This window comes from Urocitellus parryii, chromosome X, assembly GCF_045843805.1.
Source record: "Urocitellus parryii isolate mUroPar1 chromosome X, mUroPar1.hap1, whole genome shotgun sequence".
Lineage (NCBI taxonomy): Eukaryota > Metazoa > Chordata > Mammalia > Rodentia > Sciuridae > Urocitellus > Urocitellus parryii.
Window position 1 is genome coordinate 150,877 of NC_135547.1, and position 25,054 is coordinate 175,930.

The 25,054-nt window shown below is 38.6% G+C and overlaps 1 protein-coding gene across 1 annotated transcript; it reads right to left on the reverse strand.

Moving 5' to 3' along the window:
- Positions 1-148: 148 nt before the first annotated feature.
- Mpp1 (MAGUK p55 scaffold protein 1) lies at positions 149-24,640 on the reverse strand. The gene is made up of 12 exons (XM_026381955.2): positions 24,395-24,640; positions 17,477-17,620; positions 17,049-17,127; positions 15,931-16,016; positions 13,372-13,440; positions 7,753-7,949; positions 6,234-6,340; positions 5,077-5,157; positions 3,856-3,936; positions 2,120-2,322; positions 1,803-1,877; positions 149-809 (listed from the first exon to the last, which is right to left on the reverse strand). The coding sequence occupies exons 1-12, from the start codon at positions 24,494-24,496 to the stop codon at positions 633-635; spliced, it is 1,401 nt and encodes a 466-aa protein (XP_026237740.1). The 5' UTR covers positions 24,497-24,640; the 3' UTR covers positions 149-632.
- Positions 24,641-25,054: the final 414 nt, after the last annotated feature.

Here is a 25,054-nt window from a genome sequence, read left to right on the forward strand (position 1 = left end):
GTCATGCAGGCACTGTTTTCTGGTAGGGAACTTCTGTTAATCTTAAACTGCATCTAGACGTGAGAGGCATTGAAAAATTGCCTAGGAGTTGAAACAAAGCTGGAGATACTTCCCTTTCTAAGAGGTCTATGATGCAAATGGAAAACCCAGAGAGATCATTGGCATTTTAACAGCAATATTTTTATTGCTTTTGAGGATTCTCCTAGAGCAGACATTGTTTTGTACAGCTCTTTCATTTTTGGCATTTTAGAAATAGTTGCAGAAGATATTTTCTCTAAAAAGAAAAGATGCCTAGTGTATTTGAAGGTGAAGGAGCTCAGACTTAAGAGGACAGGGTCTATTGCTATTTTATGAATCATCTTTGCTTAGCACTTGATTTTGATGATACTTATACTCCCAATTCCAGAGATCCTTTTGAAGTCCAGATCAATAGGACCCCATCTATCCAAACCCTAGCCCTTCAGGAACCTGAGCAAGAGCAGTGGATTCTATTGGCCTATTTAGGACAATTGCAGAGAGCTGGAAGCGAACACAGAACTAGTTGAAGCGGCCCTGCTTGTCTTAAAGCAAGGGGAATGGGAGTCCCAGCTGCAGGGGAGAGGCATACAGTGGGTCCTCCCTGATTTGCAAGCTTAGTAAACCCAGGAGACAGGCACCCATTGTGGAGAACTGCATGCCTGGTCAAAGGCTTCTTGCAGTTTCTTAAGGGTTTCATCAACGTCATTATTGACCAATGAGAGATCAAAATAATGAGCGTACTGGCTGCGGATGGCCTCAGAATCCTTCTGTAGCTGCTGGAGGGCTTCCGTCTGTAAACAACAACAAAGAATAATGGCTGAAGCATCCTGGGCTCAGGCCAAGGTGAGGTTTTAAGTAGGCATTGATTTCTGTTAGAATTGTCCAGTTCCCTATCACCTGTTTTTGTTTTGTTTTTGGCATGATGCTGGGGGTTGAACCCCGGACTTTCTGCATGCTAAGCAAGTACTTTACCAGTGAGCTATAACCCCAGTTCTCCCTATCCAACTATGTGAAGGATCAAACTCAGAAGATATTAATTGCCTGAGGCAGTCAATTAAGAACACTTGCACATCTCACAGGATCTCAAGGTAACCCTGATTATAAATAATCAAAGCCCTCTGGAAGACCAATAGTAGCTGTTCCATAGCATGGACTTCATCAGCATCTCCCAGTTAATGCCCTTTAGTGTGCTACAGAGCCATTTCAGCAACAACTAAGAGTTGTAAAGTTGTAATCCCAGGGCAAAGATAAATGGGTCCTAAAACCATATGACTTTTTTTTTTTTTTTTGTCCCAGATCAAATCACCATGAAAACACTGGTCATTAAACTACAGAAAAGTGAAAATGATTGTGACTGTTATCACAAAGGACCAATAACCCTAATATAGAGTTCCTGGAAATGGTAAGAAAAAGGCCAATAACCCAATGGGTAAATGAGCTAAGGATGTGGCCAGATAAAAAGTATGAAATACATTTCTACCTCTATTCGAATGGCAAAAAATGAAAAGTTTGACAAAATTCTATAAGCAAAGGGAAACATTCTCAGGCCTCTCTTTCCCCATGGCCATACTGTACCCCAGGATAGGTTCAGTACCACTTATATTCTTCACAGCTCTCTCTGCTTGCCCTACCAAAGCTCATACCACACCAATGTCAGGACCTGCCACTTGAACCATATGTCTCAACAATGACCCTCATTTGCCTCTGTCATCTGAGTTGTGGCCTAATGAATAGAACTACCCAGACTGAGTGAACCCCACCAATATTGAACAACCTCTTCTCACCTGAGCACCCTGGTCAGTAGGTGCAATGAACACAATGAAAGGTGAAAGTTCTGCTGTTCGAACAATCTTCAGGGTCTAGAAAGAAAAGGAGGAAAAGGAAAGAAAAAAGCTGTCACAGTGGATTCCTTTTCATAAGCAACCCAATAGTATTTTCTATCATTTCCAGTACTACTAGTCTTGTTCCAGGCTGACCCCACTTAAAGTATATGAAGCAACTCAGCTCCCAGAAGATTCCCAGGAACAATGCTTTTCATCATCCCCGTCTTCATCCCTTGCATGACTAAACCCATCACTCTTGAGTTTCTATGGCTACCTACCTGGGGCTCAATGTCAAGGATGGCAATCTTGTCCTGCTTATGAATCTGATGCACTGTTTCAAATTTGGTTCCAAACATGTTGCCCTGGTAGCTGCCAAACTCCAAGAACTCATTGGCAGAGATGTTCCTTGTCATCTCCTCTGTTGAAATGAAGTGGTACTCTTTTCCATCTTCCTCACTCTTCCTTGGTGGCCTTGTTGTATCTGTGTGCAAGGACCAAAAATCCCTGATGAGCTCTGGGTCCTTGACATTTCTTAATGGCTTGGCCTTTCATGTCTATATAGAAACTCTGCCTGAGCTAGAAGGCAGTGCAGACCAGGAATCACCCCATCTGCCTATTGCATATTTGATTTTTAAAAGGCAAATCCTAATGAAAAATTTTTCTTTCATTTTCCCTATATGAAGTTACATATCTCAAATGACCAAATCCAGGGATACTGAAACTTGAAAATAAAGAAATGGCAAATGAAAATATTTTAAATATGGATCTATGGGCTCTGGTCAGGATTTCTTGGAAATATACTCTTTTATGACCTGGAAAGAAGAGCACTTCAGGTTAGTTTAAACTCACATTGTTAAAAAGTTAAAATGTGATTAAGAGACACATCTATTACTAATATAAATTTTCTAATAAGGAAAACATGCTCCAGATATTGTAGCTTCAAACAACCTCCCAACCACTCCTTTCCATCTTCCATTGAACATCTCCTTTGCCTTCCACACCATCCCCCTTTTCTCTCTCAACTGGCTCCCTCCTCTCAACCCACAACTTCTTAAAAACTCTTTCCATTAAGCAAAACAACTCTAACTCACTTCTCACTCAAACTTATAAGGAGCCCATAATGATTATTTCTACTTCCAGACTTGTTCCACTCACTCCTTGACCCAGGGCCATCTGCTTTCTGTTCTGAATATGTCACCAGAATGAGTCTCCCTCTGGACAACTCATTGATTCATGAGTAAAAAGGCAAAATGGAGACATAAACAATGGGAAAAAAATCAGATTCACAATATGGTTTTCTAAGCAGTATCTCTTTCTGGGAATATACACAACTGTACTGTGTAGATTCACTTCTTGATATGAAAGAGTTCTCTGTGCATTTGACTGCTGGCCCTATTCTCCATATCTAAGACTGCTACCATGATTGTGCAGGTGTTTCCTAAACACTGCTTTGATTCAGAAGACATTTCATGAGAATTAGAGGCAGCCTAAATGTCAAACAATAGTGAGAAGAGAGCTAGAAAATGAAGATAATGTCAGGTAAAAGTTGTTTTATAAGTGACTCAGAAGACATTTCATGAGAATTAGAGGCAGTCTAAATGTCAAACTACAGTGACATAATCAAGTAAATTATTATACAAATTATAGTACATCAATTGACTATGAAATAGTTCTCAAAGTGAATTAGAGGACCATGAGAAATTGTTTATATAGTAAAATAAAAAAGTAATACATATAAATTTAATTCTTGCTTAATTTTTTAAAACAGAATAAAAATGTTGACCTCAGCTTCTGTTATGTAAAATAGAACAATAAGAAAACAATTTATGTTTGTGAGCTGCAGCAATTGCAGGTACAAGTTTTTGTCTTTCCAAATTTTTAGTTTTTATAATCAAAAAATAACAAAAATGGCTGCAAATCATTTCAGAGAGCTGTGTTAAATGTGATAATATGCAATACAGATGCCTGTCCTTCAGGCTTTTGCTTCCCTTCAAGATGCCCAAGAGCTACTTACATGGGGCAGGGTACACAAACTTCTCTGGATTCTGGCTTAGCAGGGCATTCTTAATGTGGCTGCGACCTACCCCACTGGCTCCTGCATGGAGAAAGAAGAAAGGCTTCTATCACTTTCCCCCAAAGACAAAAGCTGGGATGGGAGTGAGGATGGGACATGGATTTTCATCTCTCAGTGCTCAAAATTGCCAACAGGTGTTAGGTGCAGTGGTGCACACCTGTAATTCCAGCAACTTGGGAGACTGAGGCAAGGGATGCCAAGTAGGAGGCCAGCCTCAGCAACTTTGCAAGGTCCTAAGCAACTAAGTGAGACCCTCTTTCAAAATAAAAAAATGAAAAGGGCTGGGGATAGAGCTCAGTGATTAAGTGCCCCTGGGTTCAATCCCCAGTACCCTTCCCCCAGCCAAAAAAAAATTGCCAGGAAGTGAAAAATGAGTTGATGTTCCATGTGGGCTGGGCTCAGGGTCTTTGAGCTGTTAGAAAATTTGAGACCACAAAGAGGTTTCATGTCATTTGGGGGAGGACTCAGAACATGGTTCCACAGAGGAACCAACTAATGTGAGTTTTTCTGTTTATTTTTATAAGTGTATTTACTTTCCTGAGTTTTCCAAAATTAATGGAATGGATTTTAAGCCGGTGGTTTTACTGAAAATTTCACCAGAATTCTAATACAGATCCTCTAACCAATTAATGTTTCAACTGTAAGAATAGGAAGGTCATCTACCCAGGCCCTCATACCTGGGTTTGGAGTAAGGGCTCATTCTGTTTTGATTCAGAGTCAGTTGAGACAAGGGAGCTCCCAGGGCTTTTGTGGATGACTACACACCTCAGAGTAATTTAAGGGCCCCCCACTATGCTATCAAAGTGCTATAACATGCACTTAACCAAAAAAGTGTATCACTGGTGCACCACTACTGCCTGCCAGATGGATGGACAAAGAAGTTTAGGAACAAACCCAATCTAAAAGAATCGGTTTTAAATAGTAAAAACAAATGAACATAAGCCAACTTGTAAGGTTTACTTTCACTTGTGAGGTGGACCCAGATGGAGTATTTTTAAGGACCCCAAAAGTTCTTTATACCTTCCCTATATGGAGAACCCAAGAGACCTCACTCCATTTCTTCCTTACTGCCTTTTTTGGGGTGGGTACATAAAGTAGGCAGGGAAATAAGAGAAATGTGCTCCTGAGCAAGCAAAGCAGTGCAGGGCAATGAGAAGATACCGATCAGCACCAGGGTCTTCCTCTTGAAGGCAGGGAGCCGAACAACTTCCTCATAGGAAACAACATCCAACTGGTCAAAAACTAGAGACAAAAAACCAAGCAAGATTCATTTTCCATAGCTGACAAGCAAGGAAAGAGATGAGGCCAAGGAGGTTGGTGGGGAGGAACATATCTGTATTGTAGAAGGGGTCAGGAAAGCCAACTAGAAAGGTTAGCTCAGAGAGATGGAAGCTCTTATTCCAACTCTCCATCCCTCTACCTCCCCAAAATTGATGCCCTGACCATATCTGCTTCAGGTTTTACGGATTGTTCTGATGGGAGTATCCTAACACAGAATAGACACCTTTAATAAATGGTAGATAAATGCTTTTAGACTACTACTTATTTTTTATTAGCAGTTTGCTTGAACTCATTTATTATCTAAATATACAGTTGGTCCTCCATCTTCATGGGTTGTGCATCATTGGCATCAACCAACTACAGACTGAAAATATTGGAAACAATGTGTCTGTATTGAACACGTACAGCCTCTTGTGATTATTCCCTAAACAATACAGTATGCATCTATTTTCATACCATTTATATTATATTAGGTATTACAAGAAATCTAGACATGACTTAATATAATGTATATGGGAGGATTGCATAGGTTCTATGCAAACACAACACCGTTTTTATGTAAGGAACTTAGGCATCAGAGAACTTTGGTTTCTGTGGGGGTGCCCACACTAATCCCCCATAAATACTAAGGGATGACCTTGTTATATTTCCAACCATGATAGGTTAAAAAAAAGCCAAAATTAGTTCTCAGGAAAAAAGGCTATATTCTGGGGATTCTCAGACATTGCTGAAAGTGTTGATGCCATGAGTGAAGTGTAAACAGAAAAGCTAGAAATATGTTCAGTTCATTACCTGAGGCAATGAGCAGGTGAGGGAAAACACTAGTGTTCTTTTATATCTATTATCATTGTCTGTCTGATTGCGATGAGCTTGCGAAGATGAAATGAGTAAGAGAAAACCAGAAGAAATGGCATACTTTCTGTTTAATGTATATTCCATTGTACACTGCAACATCTCCTTTTTTCTGCTGCCTAAAGAGCCTGGGAAACACCCTAGTGCAGCCAGGACCATGGAGTGAGGCAGTTTGGAAAGCTTACTTGAGCTGTGCTTGGCAAGGTACTTGTCTTTGTACTTCTTCTTCTTCCCAAAGGGACTGCAGCTTGGGGCTTCACTTGGAGCAGATTGAGCCACACTTGCTACTCGCCTAGCAGGAACAAATGACCAAAGGGTCAATGGATCCTCAGTGTAAAACCCTCAGGACTGAGTGACCCCCCCCCCCCACACACACACACATACACTATTCTTTGTATACTAAACTTCCAAACTGATTCACTTCCTTCACTTTATACTGGCTAAAAAACATTATGTAGCAATGGCCCCCCAGGGCTCACCTACTCCGTTCCCTATCCTCTCTGGAATTTTTATGTGGAAATGTTTCCAAGAGGAAATGAACTTCTACCACATGCTCCCCTTAAGGCAGCCTGACTATTTTGGCTGGGTTCTTTCCACCTCTGATGTGAACCATGGGTGGCCATCCCTGCATTAGTGTGAGTGGCATCAGGCAGGGGCCTTAGGCCCAGCACCCACCTCACTATAAGAAATACACTGCCCACTGTAACCCTATATTACACATACAAGCATTTGTAAATAAGATATACACATGCATACATACTACATACACAAAACAACAGCTTCATGAAACAATATCTTTTATGTGTAATATACTAATACTTCTATTTAATATCATTTAAAAAGGAATACTTGTTGCAGTTCACTAAATTGATTTCATGCCTCATTAATAAATTGTAGCCCACAGTTTTATCTCATATTCTCCTGGGTCTTCCTCAGCCTTCTGCTGCTCCTTATCTTGTAATGTTCTTAGTGAGGTATTAGCTCCAAAAAACACCTAGAAGACACATTTGTTCCTGCTCCAGGCTTTGACCAATATCATCCAGGTTTTGCACTGCATTTCTTCTGTTGATGTAATGCTGTTTATTTCTACAAAGCACATCCTGTGGTTTACTGCCATGTTTATAACTTCCCTTCCACTGTATCATCACTGGAGACAAGGTCAACCCAAACTCTGGCTTAAAACTCAGAGACTGGTATATGAAACAAACACCTCTTAGCATTGTAATCTTTAAACTGGACTTATTTTGCAGAGCCAAAGGCAGTTGACAATGGATGTGGATCGTTCTGTATGTGATGTAACCTAGCACTATGTGAGCAATCTGACTCACGGACAGGAATTATTTTTTCTATGTACCAGTAATCTACATAAAAAACATATACTTAAAATGAAACTGTTTACTGTAGAACTCAGAAGTCTTCCCACAAATTACACAGAGGGGTATATGGGAGGCAGGAGACAAGGGAGGACTTTGTTACTGTGGGACAATCATTCAAGGAGAGCTCCTTTACCTGTAATGAACGACCTGTTAGTCAAGCCTATGAACTCATTATGCCCCCCCTCCACACATTATTTCAGAGAAGCTAGTAGGTCTGCTCAGAACAGAAACTATACACAGCACAACAGATTTTTAAATCTAAGCAATTATTTGTGGCAGGCAGATGCCCTTTCCATCTGTAAAGCCCACCTGCACAAAATTGGCTCACCATTCCTGCAACTCAGGGGAAGGGATCAACCCTGCTGACTCCTTGGAGGAACCTTCAACCCGTCCCTGCCACCAGTTGCTGTCATCCTTGTTGATGATCTGGATAATGTCTCCTGTGACAAACTTTAGCCCCGCCTCCTTGCAAGGGATCAGATTGTCCTTTTTGGGATCATAGTCAAACTGTGCTCTCATGAACATCTGAAAAAAAAAGGTCAAAGGAAATTGCAGGTGGCAACCCAACAAGAAACACCAGCATCAGAGCATGTATGCAGAAATTTCTGCTGTATGTAAATAGGGAATGAACAACATTTCTAGAAGACAGTCTAGTAATATGAATGTATTCCAAGTTTTCAAATGTTGATACCCTCTGGTCCCACAGGGTTATGCATTTATCTGATACAAACCAGCACTCTTAGTAATGCTGTATGGATGAGCACACTCATCACAGAATTATTTTTTAGAGTGAAGTATTGGAAACAACCTAATTTTCCAAGAATAGGGAACTAGTTAAATATGGTTATCTAATAAATGTATTACCAAGTAACTGTAAAAATCAATTTTTAGAAGAGTATTAAATGACATTGAAAATGCTGCTGATAATGATGTTAACTGAGAATATCATTAAACAAAAATGATCCAACCCAATGAAAGAAGAAAAGAAATAATGAAGAGCAAAAAAGAAATTAAATGGAAAATAGCATTGAGAAGATCAACTGTGGCAAAATTGATTATTCCAAAAGATTAATGAAATTCATATAATAGATGAGATACAACTTACCAGTAGAGATCCTAGAGATATTAAAAAGGTTATTAGAGGATATTATGAACAATTTTGCACTAATACATTTGACAAAAATTCCTTGCAAAATGCAATTTACCAAAAGTGACATAACAGGAAATTGAAAGTATGAACTGATAAATCTATCCTTTGAACTCAAATACATTATTAAAAATTCTGCTCACCTGCCCCCAAACATGCTAGCATGTACACACTCACCTGATGACTTCTTTGGTAAGTTCTTCAAATAGTATTTGAAGAAATAAGGGTAGTCTCATACAAATACAAATAATTGAAAATGATGGTATTTCCTAACCCATTTATAAGACTAATACAACCACCTGAAATTATAGCCTATTTGATTGCTTGTGATTTATTATGATTTGATTTGCTAATGGTTTTATTTCAGATTTTAACATCTCTTGCTTGAGAAATAAACAAAGATGCCTGCTCTTACCACTTCTATAGGGTATTGTGAAGATGTGTCTTCTCCCCAATATGATATGTGAATTTAATGCAGGGGTAAACAAACAGTCCAACAGAAAATAACAGAGTTCCAAATAGACCTACAACATGATTTATGAAAAAAGTAATGGTGCATATAATAGAAACAGGACAATTGTTTCAATAAATAATTCCAATTCCATTGATATCCACATGGAAAAACTGGAATTTTTACCTCTTTCCTTATAACATACTACACACAAATTAATGCTAGATGGGTTTTAGAAGAAAACAGGAGAATATCTTCTTGAACTTGTTGTAATCAAAATATTTTAAAATAAGACATAAAAATGGCTAATCATAGAAGAAAAAAAGTGGCAGTGAGTGTTTCATTAAATTAAAAGTTTCTAGTAAGTAATAGCACCACAAAGAAAGTAAGAAAACAAGCCACACAAGAAGAGAACATGTTTGGGATATATATTACACAGGATTCTTACACAGAATAAACAAGGGACTCCTTCAAATTGGTATGAAGAAGACTTTAAGTGGTACCTTTCAAAAGAGGATATGTGAGTGAAAAAAATTGTCATATAAAAAGGAGCTTATCCTCCTTAGTTATTAGAGAAATACAAACTGAAATAAAAAGTGATACTACAACTACCAGAATGGCCAAATGGGAAAAAAACCAAAAAAACAAAGCCAGATAATTCTAAGTCTTGATGAGGATGTGGAACAACTAGAAATGTCATCCAAGTGCAATTGTGAATATAAATTATTATAATAACTTTGGACAACTACGTGTCAATATAATCTAAAGATGAATGTACTTGTACCCTACAACACAGCAATTATACCCCAACAGAAAGGCATAGATGTGTGTACCAAAACATATACCCAAGAAGGCTCATGGCAGAATTTCATAAGAGCAAAAATGCCAATAGATGAATAACTGTAGTATATTCATACAATGAATTAATGAGGATAAATCATATGTTGCTATAAGCAACTTAGATGACCCCCACAAACATGATATTGAGTGAAAAAATGAGACACAAAATAATTATTAGTATATAGTTCAATTTATATAAATTTGAAAAAGGGGCAAAACCTGTCTCTGGTGTTAGAAGTCACAGTTGTAGTTAGCCTTGAGGTAACAGGCATGAAGCTTAGTAGCTGCTGGGCAGATTCTATCTCTTGAGCTGGGTGTTGATACAACTTGTGCTCAGCCAATTTTACACTTGTGATATGTGCACTGTGTTCTATATAATGCTCACATATGTCAAAGCTTCAGTTAAAAGTAAATTGACCTTGGGCTGGGGATGTGGCTTAAGCGGTAGTTCGCTCGCCTGGCATGCGTGGGGCGCTGGGTTCGATCCTCAGCACCACATAAAAAGTAAAAATAAAGATGCTGTATCCGCCAAGAACTAAAAAATAAATATTAAAAAATTCTCTCTCTCTCTCTCTCTCTCTCTCTCTCTCTCTCTCTCTCTCTCTCTCTTTCAAAAAAAAATGTACATTGACCTAAGGGCTGGGGTTGTGGCTTAGTGGCAGAGCATGAGTGAGGCGGTGGGTTTGATACTCAGCACCATATAAAAAATAAGTTAAATAAAGGCATGCTGGGCTGGGGATGTGGCTCAAGCAGTAGCGCGCTCGCCTGGCATGCGTGCGGCCCGGGTTCGATCCTCAGCACCACATATAAACAAAGATGTTGTGTCCGCCGAAAACTAAGAAATAAATAAATAAATATTAAAATTCTCTCTCTCTGTCTAAATAAATAAATAAGTAAATAAAGGCATGCTGTCCACCTACAACTATAAATTTTTTAAATAAATAAATTCACTTAAAAGATGATTATACTATCATATGTAATTTGCAACAGAAATTTTAGAATTGCTTTTCTTTTTTAATTTGTTCTTTCTAGATATATATGACAGTGGAGTGCATTTTGACATATATACATAGAATAAATATAACTTGTTCCATTTAGGATCCCATTATTGTGGTTGTATATGATGCATGTGATGAGAGGTGGCTCAGTGGTAGAGCTCTTGCCTCACATGTGTGAGGCACTGGGTTCAATACTCAGCACTATATATAAATAAATAAAATAAAGATATTGTGTCCATGTATAACTAAAAAAATTAAAAATACATTCTACTGTCATGTATAACTAATTAGAACAAATAAAAAAGTTTTTAATAAAATAAGATCTACTCTCTCAGAAATTTTCTCTTCATATCAACCCCATATTCTAGCACAGTGATTTGTACACAATAGACTCAAATTTTTATAAGTGCTCAAAAGAATCTCCTCCTTTACTTTGATACTATTAACCACTGGGCTTCATGATTACTATTTTAAAAAATATTTATGTTCCAATTTCCTTGGTGAAACCTGGCATATCACACAAATTTTAATTTGCATTTCTTTGATGACAGATAAAATGATTATTTTTTTTTTTTTTTTTTTTTATTGGTCGTTCATAACATTACATAGTTCTTAATACATCATATTACACGGTTTGATTCAAGTGGATTATGAACTCCCGCTTTTACCCCGTATACAAATTGCTGTATCACATCAGTTACCCTTCCATTGATTGACATATTGCCTTTCTAGTGTCTGATGTATTCTGCTGTCTGTCCTATTGTCTACTATCCCCCCTCCCCTCCCCTCCCCTCCCCTCCCCTTTTCTCTCTCTACCCCTTCTACTGTAAATCATGTCTTCCATTTGTATTCTCTTGACTTACCCCTCCTTACCTCTTATATGACATTTTGTATAACCCTGAGGATCGCCTTCCATTTCCATGCAATTTCCCTTCTCACTCCCTTTCCCTCCCACCTCTCATCCCTGTTTACTGTAAATATTCTTCTCAAGCTCTTCGTCCCTACCCTGTCCTTGTTTACACCCCTTATATCAAAGGAGTCATTTGGTATTTGTTTTTTAAAGATTGACTAGCTTCACTTAGCATAATCTGCTCTAATGCCATCCATTTCCCTCCAAATTCTATAATTTTGTCATTTTTTAATGCAGAGTAATACTCCATAGTGTATAAATGCCACATTTTTTTTATCCATTCATCTATTGAAGGGCATCTAGGCTGGTTCCACAGTCTTGCTATCGTGAATTGAGCTGCTATGAACATCGATGTAGCAGTGTCCCTGTAGCATGCTCTTGTTAGGGCTTTAGGGAATAGACCGAGAAGGGGAATAGCTGGGTCAAATGGTGGTTCCATTCCCAGCTTTCCAAGAAATCTCCATACTGCTTTCCAAATTGGCTGCACCAATTTGCAGTCCCACCAGCAATGAACAAGAGTGCCCTTTTCCCCGCTCTCGCCGTGCACAAAAGTTAACTCAAAATGGATCAAGGAGCTTGATATTAAATCTGAGACACGGCATCTGATAGAAGAAAAAGTTGGTTATGATCTACACGCTGTGGGATCGGGCTCCAAATTCCTCAATAGGACACCCATAGCGCTAGAGTTAACAAATAGAATCAACAAATGGGACTTACTCAAACTAAAAAGTTTTTTCTCAGCAAAAGAAACAATAAGAGAGATAAATAGGGAGCCTACATCCTGGGAACAAATCTTTACTCCACACACTTCAGATAGAGCCCTAATAACCAGAATATACAAAGAACTCAAAAAATTAGACAATAAGATAACAAATAACCCAATCAATAAATGGGCCAAGGACCTGAACAGACACTTCTCAGAGGAGGACATACAATCAATCAACAAGTACATGAAAAAATGCTCACCATCGCTAGCAGTCAGAGAAATGCAAATCAAAACTACCCTAAGATACCATCTCACTCCAGTAAGACTGGCAGCCTTTAGGAAGTCAAACAACAATAAGTGCTGGAGAGGATGCGGGGAAAATGATTATTTTTTCCACATGTTCAATTGTATTTGTAGTGTTCCTTGTATAAATGATCACTTCATTCTTGACTACTGGCAACAAAGGATCATGAGTAAGGCTGTGATCATGCCACTGCCTGGTTGATACTCTACTACTGTAATCACTGTCTTCTGCCTCCAGGAAAAGTAAATGAGCTCATGTATTTTAGTTTACAGAGCTTCAGACAAGCAGCTTAACACTTTTGAGATATTTAGACCTTTAAGTTAGAATCACACCAGGTGTGGTAGTGCACACCTGTAATCCCAGCAACTTGGGAGGCTGAGGTAGGAGGACTGAGTTCCAGGCCAGTTTCAGCAAGTTAGCAAGGATCTAAGCAACTTAGAAAAGCCCTATCTCAAAATAAAATATAAAAAAGGGTTGGGGAAAGTGGTTAAGCACTCCTGGGTTCAATCCCCAGTACCAAAAAAAAAAAAAAAAAGTTAAAATCATATCACTTACAATCAAACTTTCAACAGAGAAAAAGGTGCCACCTACCTGTAGTGCAGGAAGACGACTTTGCTGATTGGGAATTACTTTTAATGAGATCATTCCTTTAGTTTCTTTCTATTAAAAAGTAAATAAAAATAAAATTGTAAGGGTAACTGACTTGCATGATTCTGGGTTCTCTAAAGTTATTTTCCCTCTCAAAGCCTCAGGATTTTCCACCAACAGCTATATTTCTACTACATTTTGAGATTTTCCAGGACAAGTCCTCCTGTAACAAAAAAAGTGTCATGCACCCCATAAATCGGCATGACAATAAGAAGACATACAAACAGTAATGAAGAAAAAGCTAATGACTTTCCCTGCTCTCTTGACTATCAAGGGATCCCTGGAAATTCCTGAAATGAGTCCTGGCACACATATATCCACATCTTTCCCCACACCAATGATGATAGCATTACAAACATTTACATTCATATATACACATTATTCCATAACTTGCTTTATTCTGGCATCACTTCAGGAATATACTTTTAGGTGACTTCAGGAGGCCCTCACTCATTATTTTTCATGGCTCTGTAGCATTCAACATTTGAGATGCATCACAGTTTATGCAGTTTTCACTCCCATCAGTAAGCAAGCAGATTGTTACCAGTTTTTTCATATAATCTACCATATCAGACATTCTTGAACATACATGCTTAGATATTGATATTTTGATTTTTATGGAACAGAATCCCTTGGTGGAAATGTAGAATAAAATGGTATGAACATTTTGAGTTTTTAATATTTATTTTTAGTTGTAGTTGGACACAATACCTTTATTTTATTTATTTATTTTTATGTGGTGCTGAGGACTGAACCCAGGGCTTCGCACATGCTAGGTGAGCGCTCTACCACTGAGCCACAACCCCAGCCCAACATTTTCAGTTTTAATAGCTGTCCTCAGATTACTTTTCTAAAAGATTATAACAATTCCATTCCAACAAGGAGGATATGAGAGTCCTTTATCCATCAAATTCTTGCCAGAATTACATATTAGACATTTCTTTTTCATTTCTGTCAATCCAATAGATGGACAGTAGTTCATGGTTTCTTTAAGTTATAAGTTGTTATCATAACTAATGTTGAATATCTGTTACTTTTTCTCACTTTTTTTCAATTTGACAAAAATCATACTTATATAATTATCATATACAGCATGTTATTTTGAAATATGTATAGATTGTAGAAAGAATAGGGTAATTAACACACACATTACCTCTTATACTTTTTTGGGGATGAGAACACTTAAAATCTACTCTCTTAGAAATTTTCAAGAATATGATTCATTGTTATTAACTATAGTCACCATGTTGTACAGTATATCTCTTAAATTAATTCTTCCTGTCTACCTGGAATTTTGTATTCTTTGAACAACTTCTCCTCATTATCCTCTCCAAACCCAGCTTTTGGTAACTATCATTTTAATCTCTACTTCCACATAATGTCTTCCTGGTAATGGAGACAGAAGTTAAAATTAAAAAGAAATGTTAATATGTAATTCTGGCAAGAATTTGGGGATAAAAAACTCTCGTATACTACTGGTGGGAATTAAATTGCTATAATTCAATGGATGCAAATAATAATAGCTATCCTGAATGAATAGGAGGACATTACATTCATACTATTTGATTCTATATTTTCACCAAGGGATTCTGTTCTGTAAAAATCAAAATATAAATATATATAAACAACAAATGAACTTATTTATATATGAAATATTAAAAAAATCATAGAAGTCCAGAGTAGAATGGTAGTTACCAAAAGCTGTACATACAGGAGAGAAGAGGCTTTCACCAAAATGGTCTCATAGGGAATAGGTGGAGATATAAGTACCCTAATTATTTATAATATTCTTTTCTCTCTTATTGTCTAACTTTTTGCTGAGCCCATTGGAGCCCAACTGATGTAGTTATTAGAGGCCCAAGGAAGAGTAGAGAAAGATGGCAAAAAATCAGGAGGAGCAAACATATGGTGAGCAAACATCAAGTACAATGCTGCATGTAATAAGTGCTAAATATAAACATCATGCTCAATTTTTCTTTTTTTAGTTATAGATGGACATAATATCTTTGATTTCTTTATTAATTTTTATGTGGTGCTGAGAATTGAACCCAGTGTCTCACATGTTCTAGGCAAGCACTCTACCACTGAGCCACAACTCCAGCTCTCAACTTTTCATTTATAATATTCCTTTCTCTCTTCATAATGGGTCTTTGTTTCCTTGTTTTGCAGACGAGGAAACAAAGACTTTAGAGAAGTTCATTGACTTGCTCAAAGTCACAGAGCCAGAAAAAACTAAGGTTGGGATTCAGAGCTGCCATTAAAGTGCAATGTTCTTTCCATCATACCAGATTGATGCTCTAGGTTATTTGCGCTGCTTTAGAGTTTTTACTAAATGGTAGCAGAGAAATGTCATTTCTTGTAAGAACAAAGATTGGAAAAGATAATAGCTTCCTCAATAAGGTACAGAGATTCTGGCAGAGAAATGAGGTGTACTGATATCAGTATGCTTCAACACTTCATGAAGACCATGAAAAATCTTCATCTAGCACGGAAAATACCTACCATTGCCTTTTGCAGCTGATCTACTGAGTGATTAGTCACATTTGTACCATTGATTTCTAGGATCTCATCTCCCACATGAAGAGAGCCTGCCATGAAACATACAATCAATGCACAGAATAGAGTTTCAAACAACAGCTGTCAATACAATTCAAGATAATAAAAAGAGAAATCATTATCTAGAGCATGTTTTAAAGTAGATTGTGTAAAATACTCAGGATTAAGAACTTCCAACCATGAGAGATATCCTATTGAATCCCCAAGGCATGTATCAGGTTGCTTAACAATTCAAGACTATCTTATTCTCCTTGACCTAAGTCTTTCAAGAGCTGAATAAAAGCACCTTGTTCTCAAATTCCTGGAACTATAATGGCTACTGACTTCAGGAGACCCTGACACACATGCATATGCTAAAAAGAATAACAAAGCAAGGCAAAAAAACTTATTGTTTAGTTAAAAGTCTGTCTATGTGAACAGTAGTTATCTATATTGGTGTCACCCTGGATAAAAAACAAAGCTCAGGTAAACATAAAAGGCTAATTGTTCATTAGATAGGAAACTTCCAGGCAGCATTCAAAGTATGGTATGGATCAGATGGCCAAATAGAGGTTATCATTAGCTGCTGAAAACATGCTGCATTTTAGCATATTATTTTGTTCTTTCATCAGTCCCTGAGGTTGGTTTTACCAAATGATGTATTTGAAAATTGAATGCACTTTAATCTTAAGGAAACACAATACTTAATTATTATTTATTTAACATCTGCTTTCTCAGTTAAACTGTTAACTGCAGGAGAATAGAGATGATTGGTTTTCTTCACTGCTGTATATTCAAATCATAAAACAATGAATAGCATATAGTAATGGCTTAAATGTTAACTATCTGAGAAAATATCAAATATAAAAACATGTATCAGAAGGCTCAGAGGGAGAAATGGTGGCAGTGGGCAATTCATATTAAGATTTTCTAAAGAACTAGTTATTAAGCCACAAAAATTTTCTTGGCACAGTCACAAAAATGTTATGACTTTTGAAGATTATAGGCTTCATGTCGCATACCACTGAACAGGAGATAAATGATTAATCCTGGCTTAAAACGTGACCAAGGACCCCAGAAAGTACCTTGTCTATGAATCATGCCTCCATGAAGGATTCTGGCAACAGTGCAGGACTGCTTTTCATTCAGCTTCAGAGTGATCCCCTGAAATATAATAGGAAATGACACAGTCAACTTCATTTTAAGCTGTCTATGATGCTATCTTATTAACAGCTTAAGGCAATTTTTTAGGAAATTTTTTCCCCATATATACCCAGAACAGTCCTCTACTAGAATGGGCAGAAAGCCTACTTTGAGAGGAGCTTTAGATGGGGACACTGAGACACAATAGTTGAGTTGGCTGGTTTCCTAACTTCGTAAGTAGCCTTATGCAATAACTTTTTTTTCTTTTCTGAGGAGTTTTTCCCACATTTTTCTTGGCTGCCTTAACTCTTGAGGCCCAGTGACATACAGTGGAGAGTAAGTAGCAGGTGATAATATGATAACAGATTACCATGGGCTCCTCTGTGACCTTCTCAAACTGTATGAGACGCACTTTCCGCACTTCTTGTCCCTTGGCCTGGGCAGGGCTACCTGGGGAAGCAGACCCGTTGGTGTACATATCTTCAGTTACAGCATTCAACTGGTTTGACACAGTCTATAAAGTCAAAACAACAGAGTAGTGCATGAAGTAAGGAGCAAAGGCCCATATGCTCAGTCCATAATCCACAATCCTAAAATCCAAAAGGCTCTGAAAACTCAGTTGTTTCTTAAGTTTAGCATCCAATCTCATTTGAATCAATGAGAAGCTGTTTGTAAGCTTGATTTATCCAAATGAACATACATGTTTAACTAGACTGCTATAGACATATTAACATGTTTGATTTACAGGGTGCTCCCATAGACCTTGCTGGGGGTATTAATATATATATATATATATATATATATATATATATATATATATATTCATGTTATATATATATCCATGTTATATATATATCCATGTTTTATATATATATATCCATGTTTTATATTTATATATATATATATATATATCCATGTTATATATGGGTATAGATTTATATTTTTCAAAAACTTCTGAATGTATTCAGGTGGGGTTGGGACTCAGTGGTAGAGCACTTGCCTAGCATGTGTGAGGCACTGAGTTTGATTCTCAGCACCACGTGGAAACAAATAAACAAAAGTCTATTGATACGTTAAAAAAAAAAAAAAAACTTCTGAATCCAGAAGCACTTCAGGCCCCAAGGTTTAGCTTTCCAATATGGTATACACATGTACATACACTGCATAGCAAACATTGAGAATGGATCTAAATTCATGACAGGAGAGGCAGAAAAGGACAAGTGCAGAGAGAAAAGTGAACACAGATGACAATGTTTGTTCCCATTCTAAACAATAACTACCTCTCCAGTGATAGGCACATTAATGAGTTCAAGCCCCAGTTGCTCTCTTTTCTGCATGACAAATGGTGCTGGGTCAATCATATAAGCATAAAGAAAAATGAATATTGGCCCCTGCTAATTTTACAGACAAAATACAATTACAGATGGATTTAGACTTAAATGTGAAAGGTAAAACAATCAAGCTCTGAGAAGAAAACATTTCCCTAATTGTGAAGTAGGTAAAAGGAAGTCTTATATATGACATAAAAGGTACTAACTATAAGATGAAAACTAAAAAGATAAAAAGAGTTTATGATTAAGGCGCCTGTTCATCAAAAACTCCACTTAGGTAGGCGAAATATTACATGGACAAGACATGGGAGGAAATAATCACAGATGTAAGCAATTGACTTAATCAAGCCTAAAATCTCTCTTCAAAAGACAAAGAAAAACCCAGCATGGCACACCTGCAGTCCCAGCTACTGGGATGCTGAGGCAAAATGATCACTTGAGGCCAGGAGTTTGAGACCAGCATGGGCAACATAATTCAATAATAAGATGACAACTAAATGAAAAGATGGGCAAGAGATATGAACAGACTTTTAATCGAATAAGACACATGAACAGCTGACAAACACATGAAAAAGTGCTCACCTTCACTGTAATCAGGGGAATATAAATTAAATTAAAATTACAATGGCATACCACACCCCCACTAGGATGGCTAAAATGAAAAAGACAGAGGATACCAAGTAGAAACCCAGGAAAAATCAGAATTAGAATGCTGGTAATATTCTATATCATGATGGGGGATGGATTTCACAGGAAGCATTTGCTAAAACTCATCCAATGGTACTTTGTGATTTTCCCCGTTTATACTTCCACCTGCAGGTAAAATATTGAATCAAAAACAATATGGCTGGGTTGGGGATGTAGCTCAGTTGGCGTGACATGCACAAGGCACTGGGTTCAATATTCAGCACCAAAAGTAAATAAACAAATAAATAAAAGAAAAAAAACCCAATATGTCCTACTAAAGAATGAGAAATAGGCCTGGGCTACAAACTGAAAGTGGATCCAATAGCCTACTTATGAGCTCAGAGGAAAAAGGACAGGAAGATGGGAGATAAGGAGATCTGAAGCAGAGGCTTTTGGATAAACATATGTCTCATAACATACGGGTACTCTTTGTGAAATATAACCTTTTAATTTTGATTTTCAGCTTTCTTTCTAAGGGGTAAGTAGAAACTCTGATAAGATGGTGAGGTTTGAAATAGTGCTACTTATTGGGTGACCTCAAATGAGGGAAGTTACTGAGAAAGAAAAACTGCCTCATCTAGTAACTACAACTTAAAAAAACCCTCACATGACACAAAGTCATATGGCATTGCTGTCATAACAAAATTTGAAAATTGACTTAGGCTAGCTGGAAGCACAGAACTTCACATAACTCCAAGGTACTCTACAGTAGATGACTCAATCACACAGCACTATATGAGGGGGCACCATGTAGCACTGAAAAAAACAATGTAAGAAAAAGTATGCCAGCATCAGAATAAAAAGTGAAAATGAATATATTCATATATGCTTATGAATGACAACTCTAAAAGGAGACATAAGAAATAGTGGTTGCTTTTAAGGAAATGAATTGGGTACTTACAGGATGGTGTGAGAAGAAAATTGTTTCCCAGATTATGAACTGTGTTTGCATTAGAAAGAAATTAGTAAAAGTTGGGTGTGGTGGCACACACCTATAATCCTAGTGGTTCAGGAGGCTGAGGCAGGTGGACCACAAATTTGAGGCCAGCCTCAGCAAGTTAGCATGTCCCTAAGCAACTTAGTGAGACCCTGTCTCAAAATATAAAATAAAAAATGCTGGTGTGGCTCTGGGTTCAATCCCCAGTGCCAAAAAGAAAGAAAAGAAAAAAAAAAAAAAGAAAGAAGGAAAGAAAGAAAAAAGTGTAGTATGATGTTGGAAATACATATGGGAAAGTTGCCACTGTGGCCATCAGCTCCACTTTCAACACAGAAAGAAAGAAGAAGGGCCAGGCCAGTGGCACCTATCCCAAAACCTCCCCAGTGGATATCTCCTTTTGAATCACTGGGAACCATCCTACACTACAAAAGGGACTAGAAAAATAAGAATTTAGTTGGATACTTTACATCCCAAACAAGATCAGGGATCTGTAGGTGAGAAGTGGGATGTTGGGTTGGCAATCAAGTGTAATAATATAAACACTGTTTACTGATTTTCACTTTTTAAATTTAATCCTGAAACAATTATAGAGAACAGATTGTAAATGTCAGCACCATGAAAATATTAAGATATTCATACACACGATAAAGAGGAGAAATCATAAAAAAAATAAAGGGAAGGGGCCAGTAATCTTCTCCCCTTAAAAATGGAGAGTTCCAAGAGGTAGTATCTGCACTGGTTGAACAACACATCAAGGAATAAATGTATTATAAAGTTCCAAGAAAGCAGAAGTTGTAAACTGATGGGCCATAAAACTGTTTTGACAGTGTGTCTTTATTTTGTTTAGTAAAAATCAGGAAACTCCAATTCTCTACCTGGCCCAGTTCTCATGTTCTGCACTGCTGGTTAGTCCAGAGGCTGGTGTCAGTTGCAATAACCTTGCACCTGGAATGTTATTTTCCTTATACAGAAATGGTTTCACTCACCTGATCCATGTAAGTTAGACTAAAAGTACCTCTGGATGACTTGACCTTTTAAAAACCATGTGAAGAAAAAGCCACAGGCCTGTGAATAGCTAAAGTGAAGAATTAGTCTGCAGTTTTAAGATTTTTCTATGGTTCAGTAAAGACCAGATGGTATAGACACACAGGTCAATGGAACAGAATCAAGGATTCTGGCTTATATCCTCTTATCAATAGTAATTGTGGGGCTGAAAAAGCTAAAAATCAAACTTACAAATGAACTCTATCAGTTAATCAGCAACTATTATTTATGCATGTTAGCAACCATAGTATATACACAGGTGGCCACAAATTCTGAAAATTCACCATATACCTGGAATGTACCATTAATGAAGCATTCATAATGATTCACCTGTGATTCCTGGCTTGGTGGGTTCCTGCATCATATTCTCTCCTTGAACCCTCACAAACTTTGAAGTCTGTACTTATAGTTTAATTCCTGGAGCCAGAGACTTACTAACCCTGAAAGCTCAAACAGTTTTCTAAAGCATTTTATGCTTCCAAATATTGATCACAAAGTGGAAATAAGAATTTAATTTAATGAGTGATGTTACTGCACACAAAATCCAGCACTGGCTTAATGTTATCATGGGAACTCAGGCCAGGTATCTAGATGTGTTCTTGTTTGTGGAATGGTGGTATTTAGACTTCCTGTTTTTTTTTTTTTCCAGTGGAAGGAGAAGCATTTGTATGTGTACAGACTGCACTGGATAGATGAAGCACATTGGAAAAGGATCTTTAGACACTTGGTCTTTGGACTGATGTATGTGTTCTCAGATGAATTTAGTGCTTGAGAAACAAAGCACCTAGTTAATGTATGACTTTAACATAGTACATGCCAGAAAATTCTGGCTCTTAGGCCTCCTTCTCTCCCCAGTACTTATCATTTGTGGTTAAACAGTGTTAATGTCTTTCTAATTCCTTGGAGTACTATTGGTTTCCTCGTAGTTTCTCTTGTTTTTTCCCAAAGTGTAACAGGATATTGCCCATATGAAGACCGGATATTTCTGGCACCTGGGCCCAAGGCCTGTATGACAGGCTGGCAGGTGTTGTTGGGCAGCCCCAGAGTCTGCTGTCTATGATATCCCCTTGCTGTCTTGGAGTGGGCCTTCTAATTCTCCATGTGGAAGCAGCTGGCAAAGAACCCAACAGTGGGCTGAAAAAATGTTTGTTCTATCCTATGGTCACTGGGAAACTGTCACTTGCTCTTAAGCCAACTGTCTGGATGAGGAATCCAACTTTAGTTGCCTCTGCTCTATTCACTGTACCACCACCGACCCCAAGCCAAGTTTGTTTTTAATCTCTTTTTTGATTCTAACTTCCTTTGAGCAACTGTCTCTGCCCTTTGAACCCTGCTGCAGATGTTTCCTCCGAAGGAGGCAGGAGGCATAGAGTTCTGTAGAGCAGTGAGAGGTGCCTAGCACCGCTGAAGCCTGGATTTTGCATTATCCAGGATGAATGGGCAAAAAGCACTCCTAGTAGAGGGAACAGCCTGTGTAAAGACACAAGGGTTCTTGCTCAATGCAGCACATTTGCCATGGCAGGAAGCTGTCTTGCCTGTCTGTGGGGTGCATGATCAGTGAGTCTGCTCCTAATTATTATTTTTTTCTGAGAAAGAACTTTTGCATGGATCTAATTGTTTTATTTGAGAAGGGGCTACTTCCATTCCAGGTTTTTCTTTTCACAGAATGAATACTAGAAAATAAAATTTTCAAATTGTTTACTCCTCTCTCCAATTTTCCCTGTATGTGGTAGGATCTGTCAGTCTACCTTGTTCCCTGTCCTTCACTTTCAGGATCTTTAAGACTTTTTTTTCAAGACTAAAAAGACAATATACTTTGCAGATAGGATCTGGTTTTATTATGATCACTAAGGGCCAAGTAGATAAAAGTTTTATCACATAACTTCTGTTGTTTTCTACCTCATTTGTTCTCCCTAGATAAGACACTGAACTAGAACATAAGGAACAGATATTCCCCTAGCACTATTGATATTTTGGGTCTTATAATTCTTTGCTGTGAAAAGCAATACCCCCTTAGTTGTGACAATCAAAAATGTCTTGAGGAATTGTCATCATTGGAGGAAAAAATTCAGTCGACTTTTCACTCATGTACAGGTTTTCCCTGAGCAATGAATTACTGTAATATTTCAGTGTTACTAAAAAGAGACTTTGGGTGTGGAGTACAGAAAGGCAAGATTAAATAACTGTATTTCCAAAATTGGCTGGGGAGAGAGGAAGTGATGCCACACATTAGGAAGAGGAAATAAAGTCTCTGAATTAAGGAACCAGTATATAACTTTTGTAATACAGAGACTTCTTGTTTTTCATTTTTTCTTTTTTTCCTTCATATAAATAAATACATGTGGGAAAAACACATAATAGGTTTTTGCTAAAAAGTCACCTTCCTTGTGACACATTTTCTGCTTCATTTTTCTTCATAGTACTTGTCATCATCTTTGAATATTCTGTCTAGACAATGGGTATTGTTTAGTATCTGTATGGGTCAACTACAAATGGCAGCTTTGCTGTATCCAAAGCACTTTCATAAATTTCTCAAATGAAGTGGGTTCAGAGTGTGAGGAGCAGGGTTCCAGTCCTGTCCAGGAGGGGAAGGTAGCTCAGTGCTGTAGCTTATTGAGTTTGGGGAACACCTGCTACACAACAGAGAAATACAACCTCCTCTGAGGGCCTTTTGGAGAACAGAGGTTAACAGCTTTTTTCTTTTCTTTTTCTTCTTCTTTTTTTTTTTTTAACCAGCCATCCCTGTTATTGTCAGAATGACCTTCAAAATGTTAGGATTCCTTGTTCCATCCATACACAGAAGCCACCCCATTTGCACCTAGCAGAAGGAGACTGCCTAAATGCAAAGGAACAGTGAATGAGCTCTTTAGAGCTAGAAGTTGGCTTTTACAAGCATGTCTGTTGACCCAAACACAAGCACTCCAAAAACCTGGCAGACCTACTCTTGGATGTGTTCCTTTAAGTCTTTCTGTTACTCATTTCCGTCCATGAGGAAGTTTTCCTTGACCTTAATAATTACTCTGCCCTGGCTGCGGCCTCTCCTGATTTCCACCTAGAAGGGCTGCTGTGGGCAAGGATCCACCGCACCCTGAGCCCAGCAGGAACCTGGCCAAGAGCTCTCTGGGTTCCCCCACCCTGCTGACTGCTGAGGCCTCCACCCAGCGTCCAGGACACCCAAGATCAAACCATACAGAGACACGGACGTAAGTGGGGAAAATCTCGCGGCGGATGTTCAGGCCTGAAGCCGAGCCGCAGTCCCGCACCCTGGGGACCCGAGGGGCCCGCTCACCTCCGGCCGGCTGCGCTTCTGCAGCAAGTGCTCCAGGTAGAGGTCAGACAGCGCCGTGCGCATACTGCCCCCACCCTCGCCCTCACTCGACTTGAGCGTCATCTCACAGAAGCGGGGACACCGAGACGTGGGACCAGGCAACGGCAGTAGTGGGGAACCTGGGGCCTGCGGGGTGGCGGAGGCGGCACGGACGCGGCGGCGCGACTGCGCCCTTCACCACACTGCAGGCTGACAGCAGGGAGGGCAAAGGAGGAGCTCCGCCCACGCTCCGCCCAATCCCACCTTCGCTCCGCCCCTAAGCCTTCCCACGCCTTGGCCTCCGAGGCGCCCAGCCCCTGGAGAACGCAAAAAAAGCCGAAAGGAGGCACACGTGTGCTCCAGGTCTCCCACGGCAAAGCAGGACCAGAATGGGCAGTGGCCCCCAAACTCCCACTGGTTGAGCACGCAGTCCGTGCGTTACCCAGCAGTAATAGGAAGTATACATGTACCCTCTTTTTTACCCCACCTGAACCACAAGGTCTCAGACCTCCAGCTCCTGGGGGAGGTGATGCCAAGGACCGATTTGTACATTCACGAAAGCGCGTGAAGCTGTAATCAGCCGCTTATTGAAGTTTGAAGAATGTAGGACATTGACAAACTTCGGGCTGTTCAGATAAATGG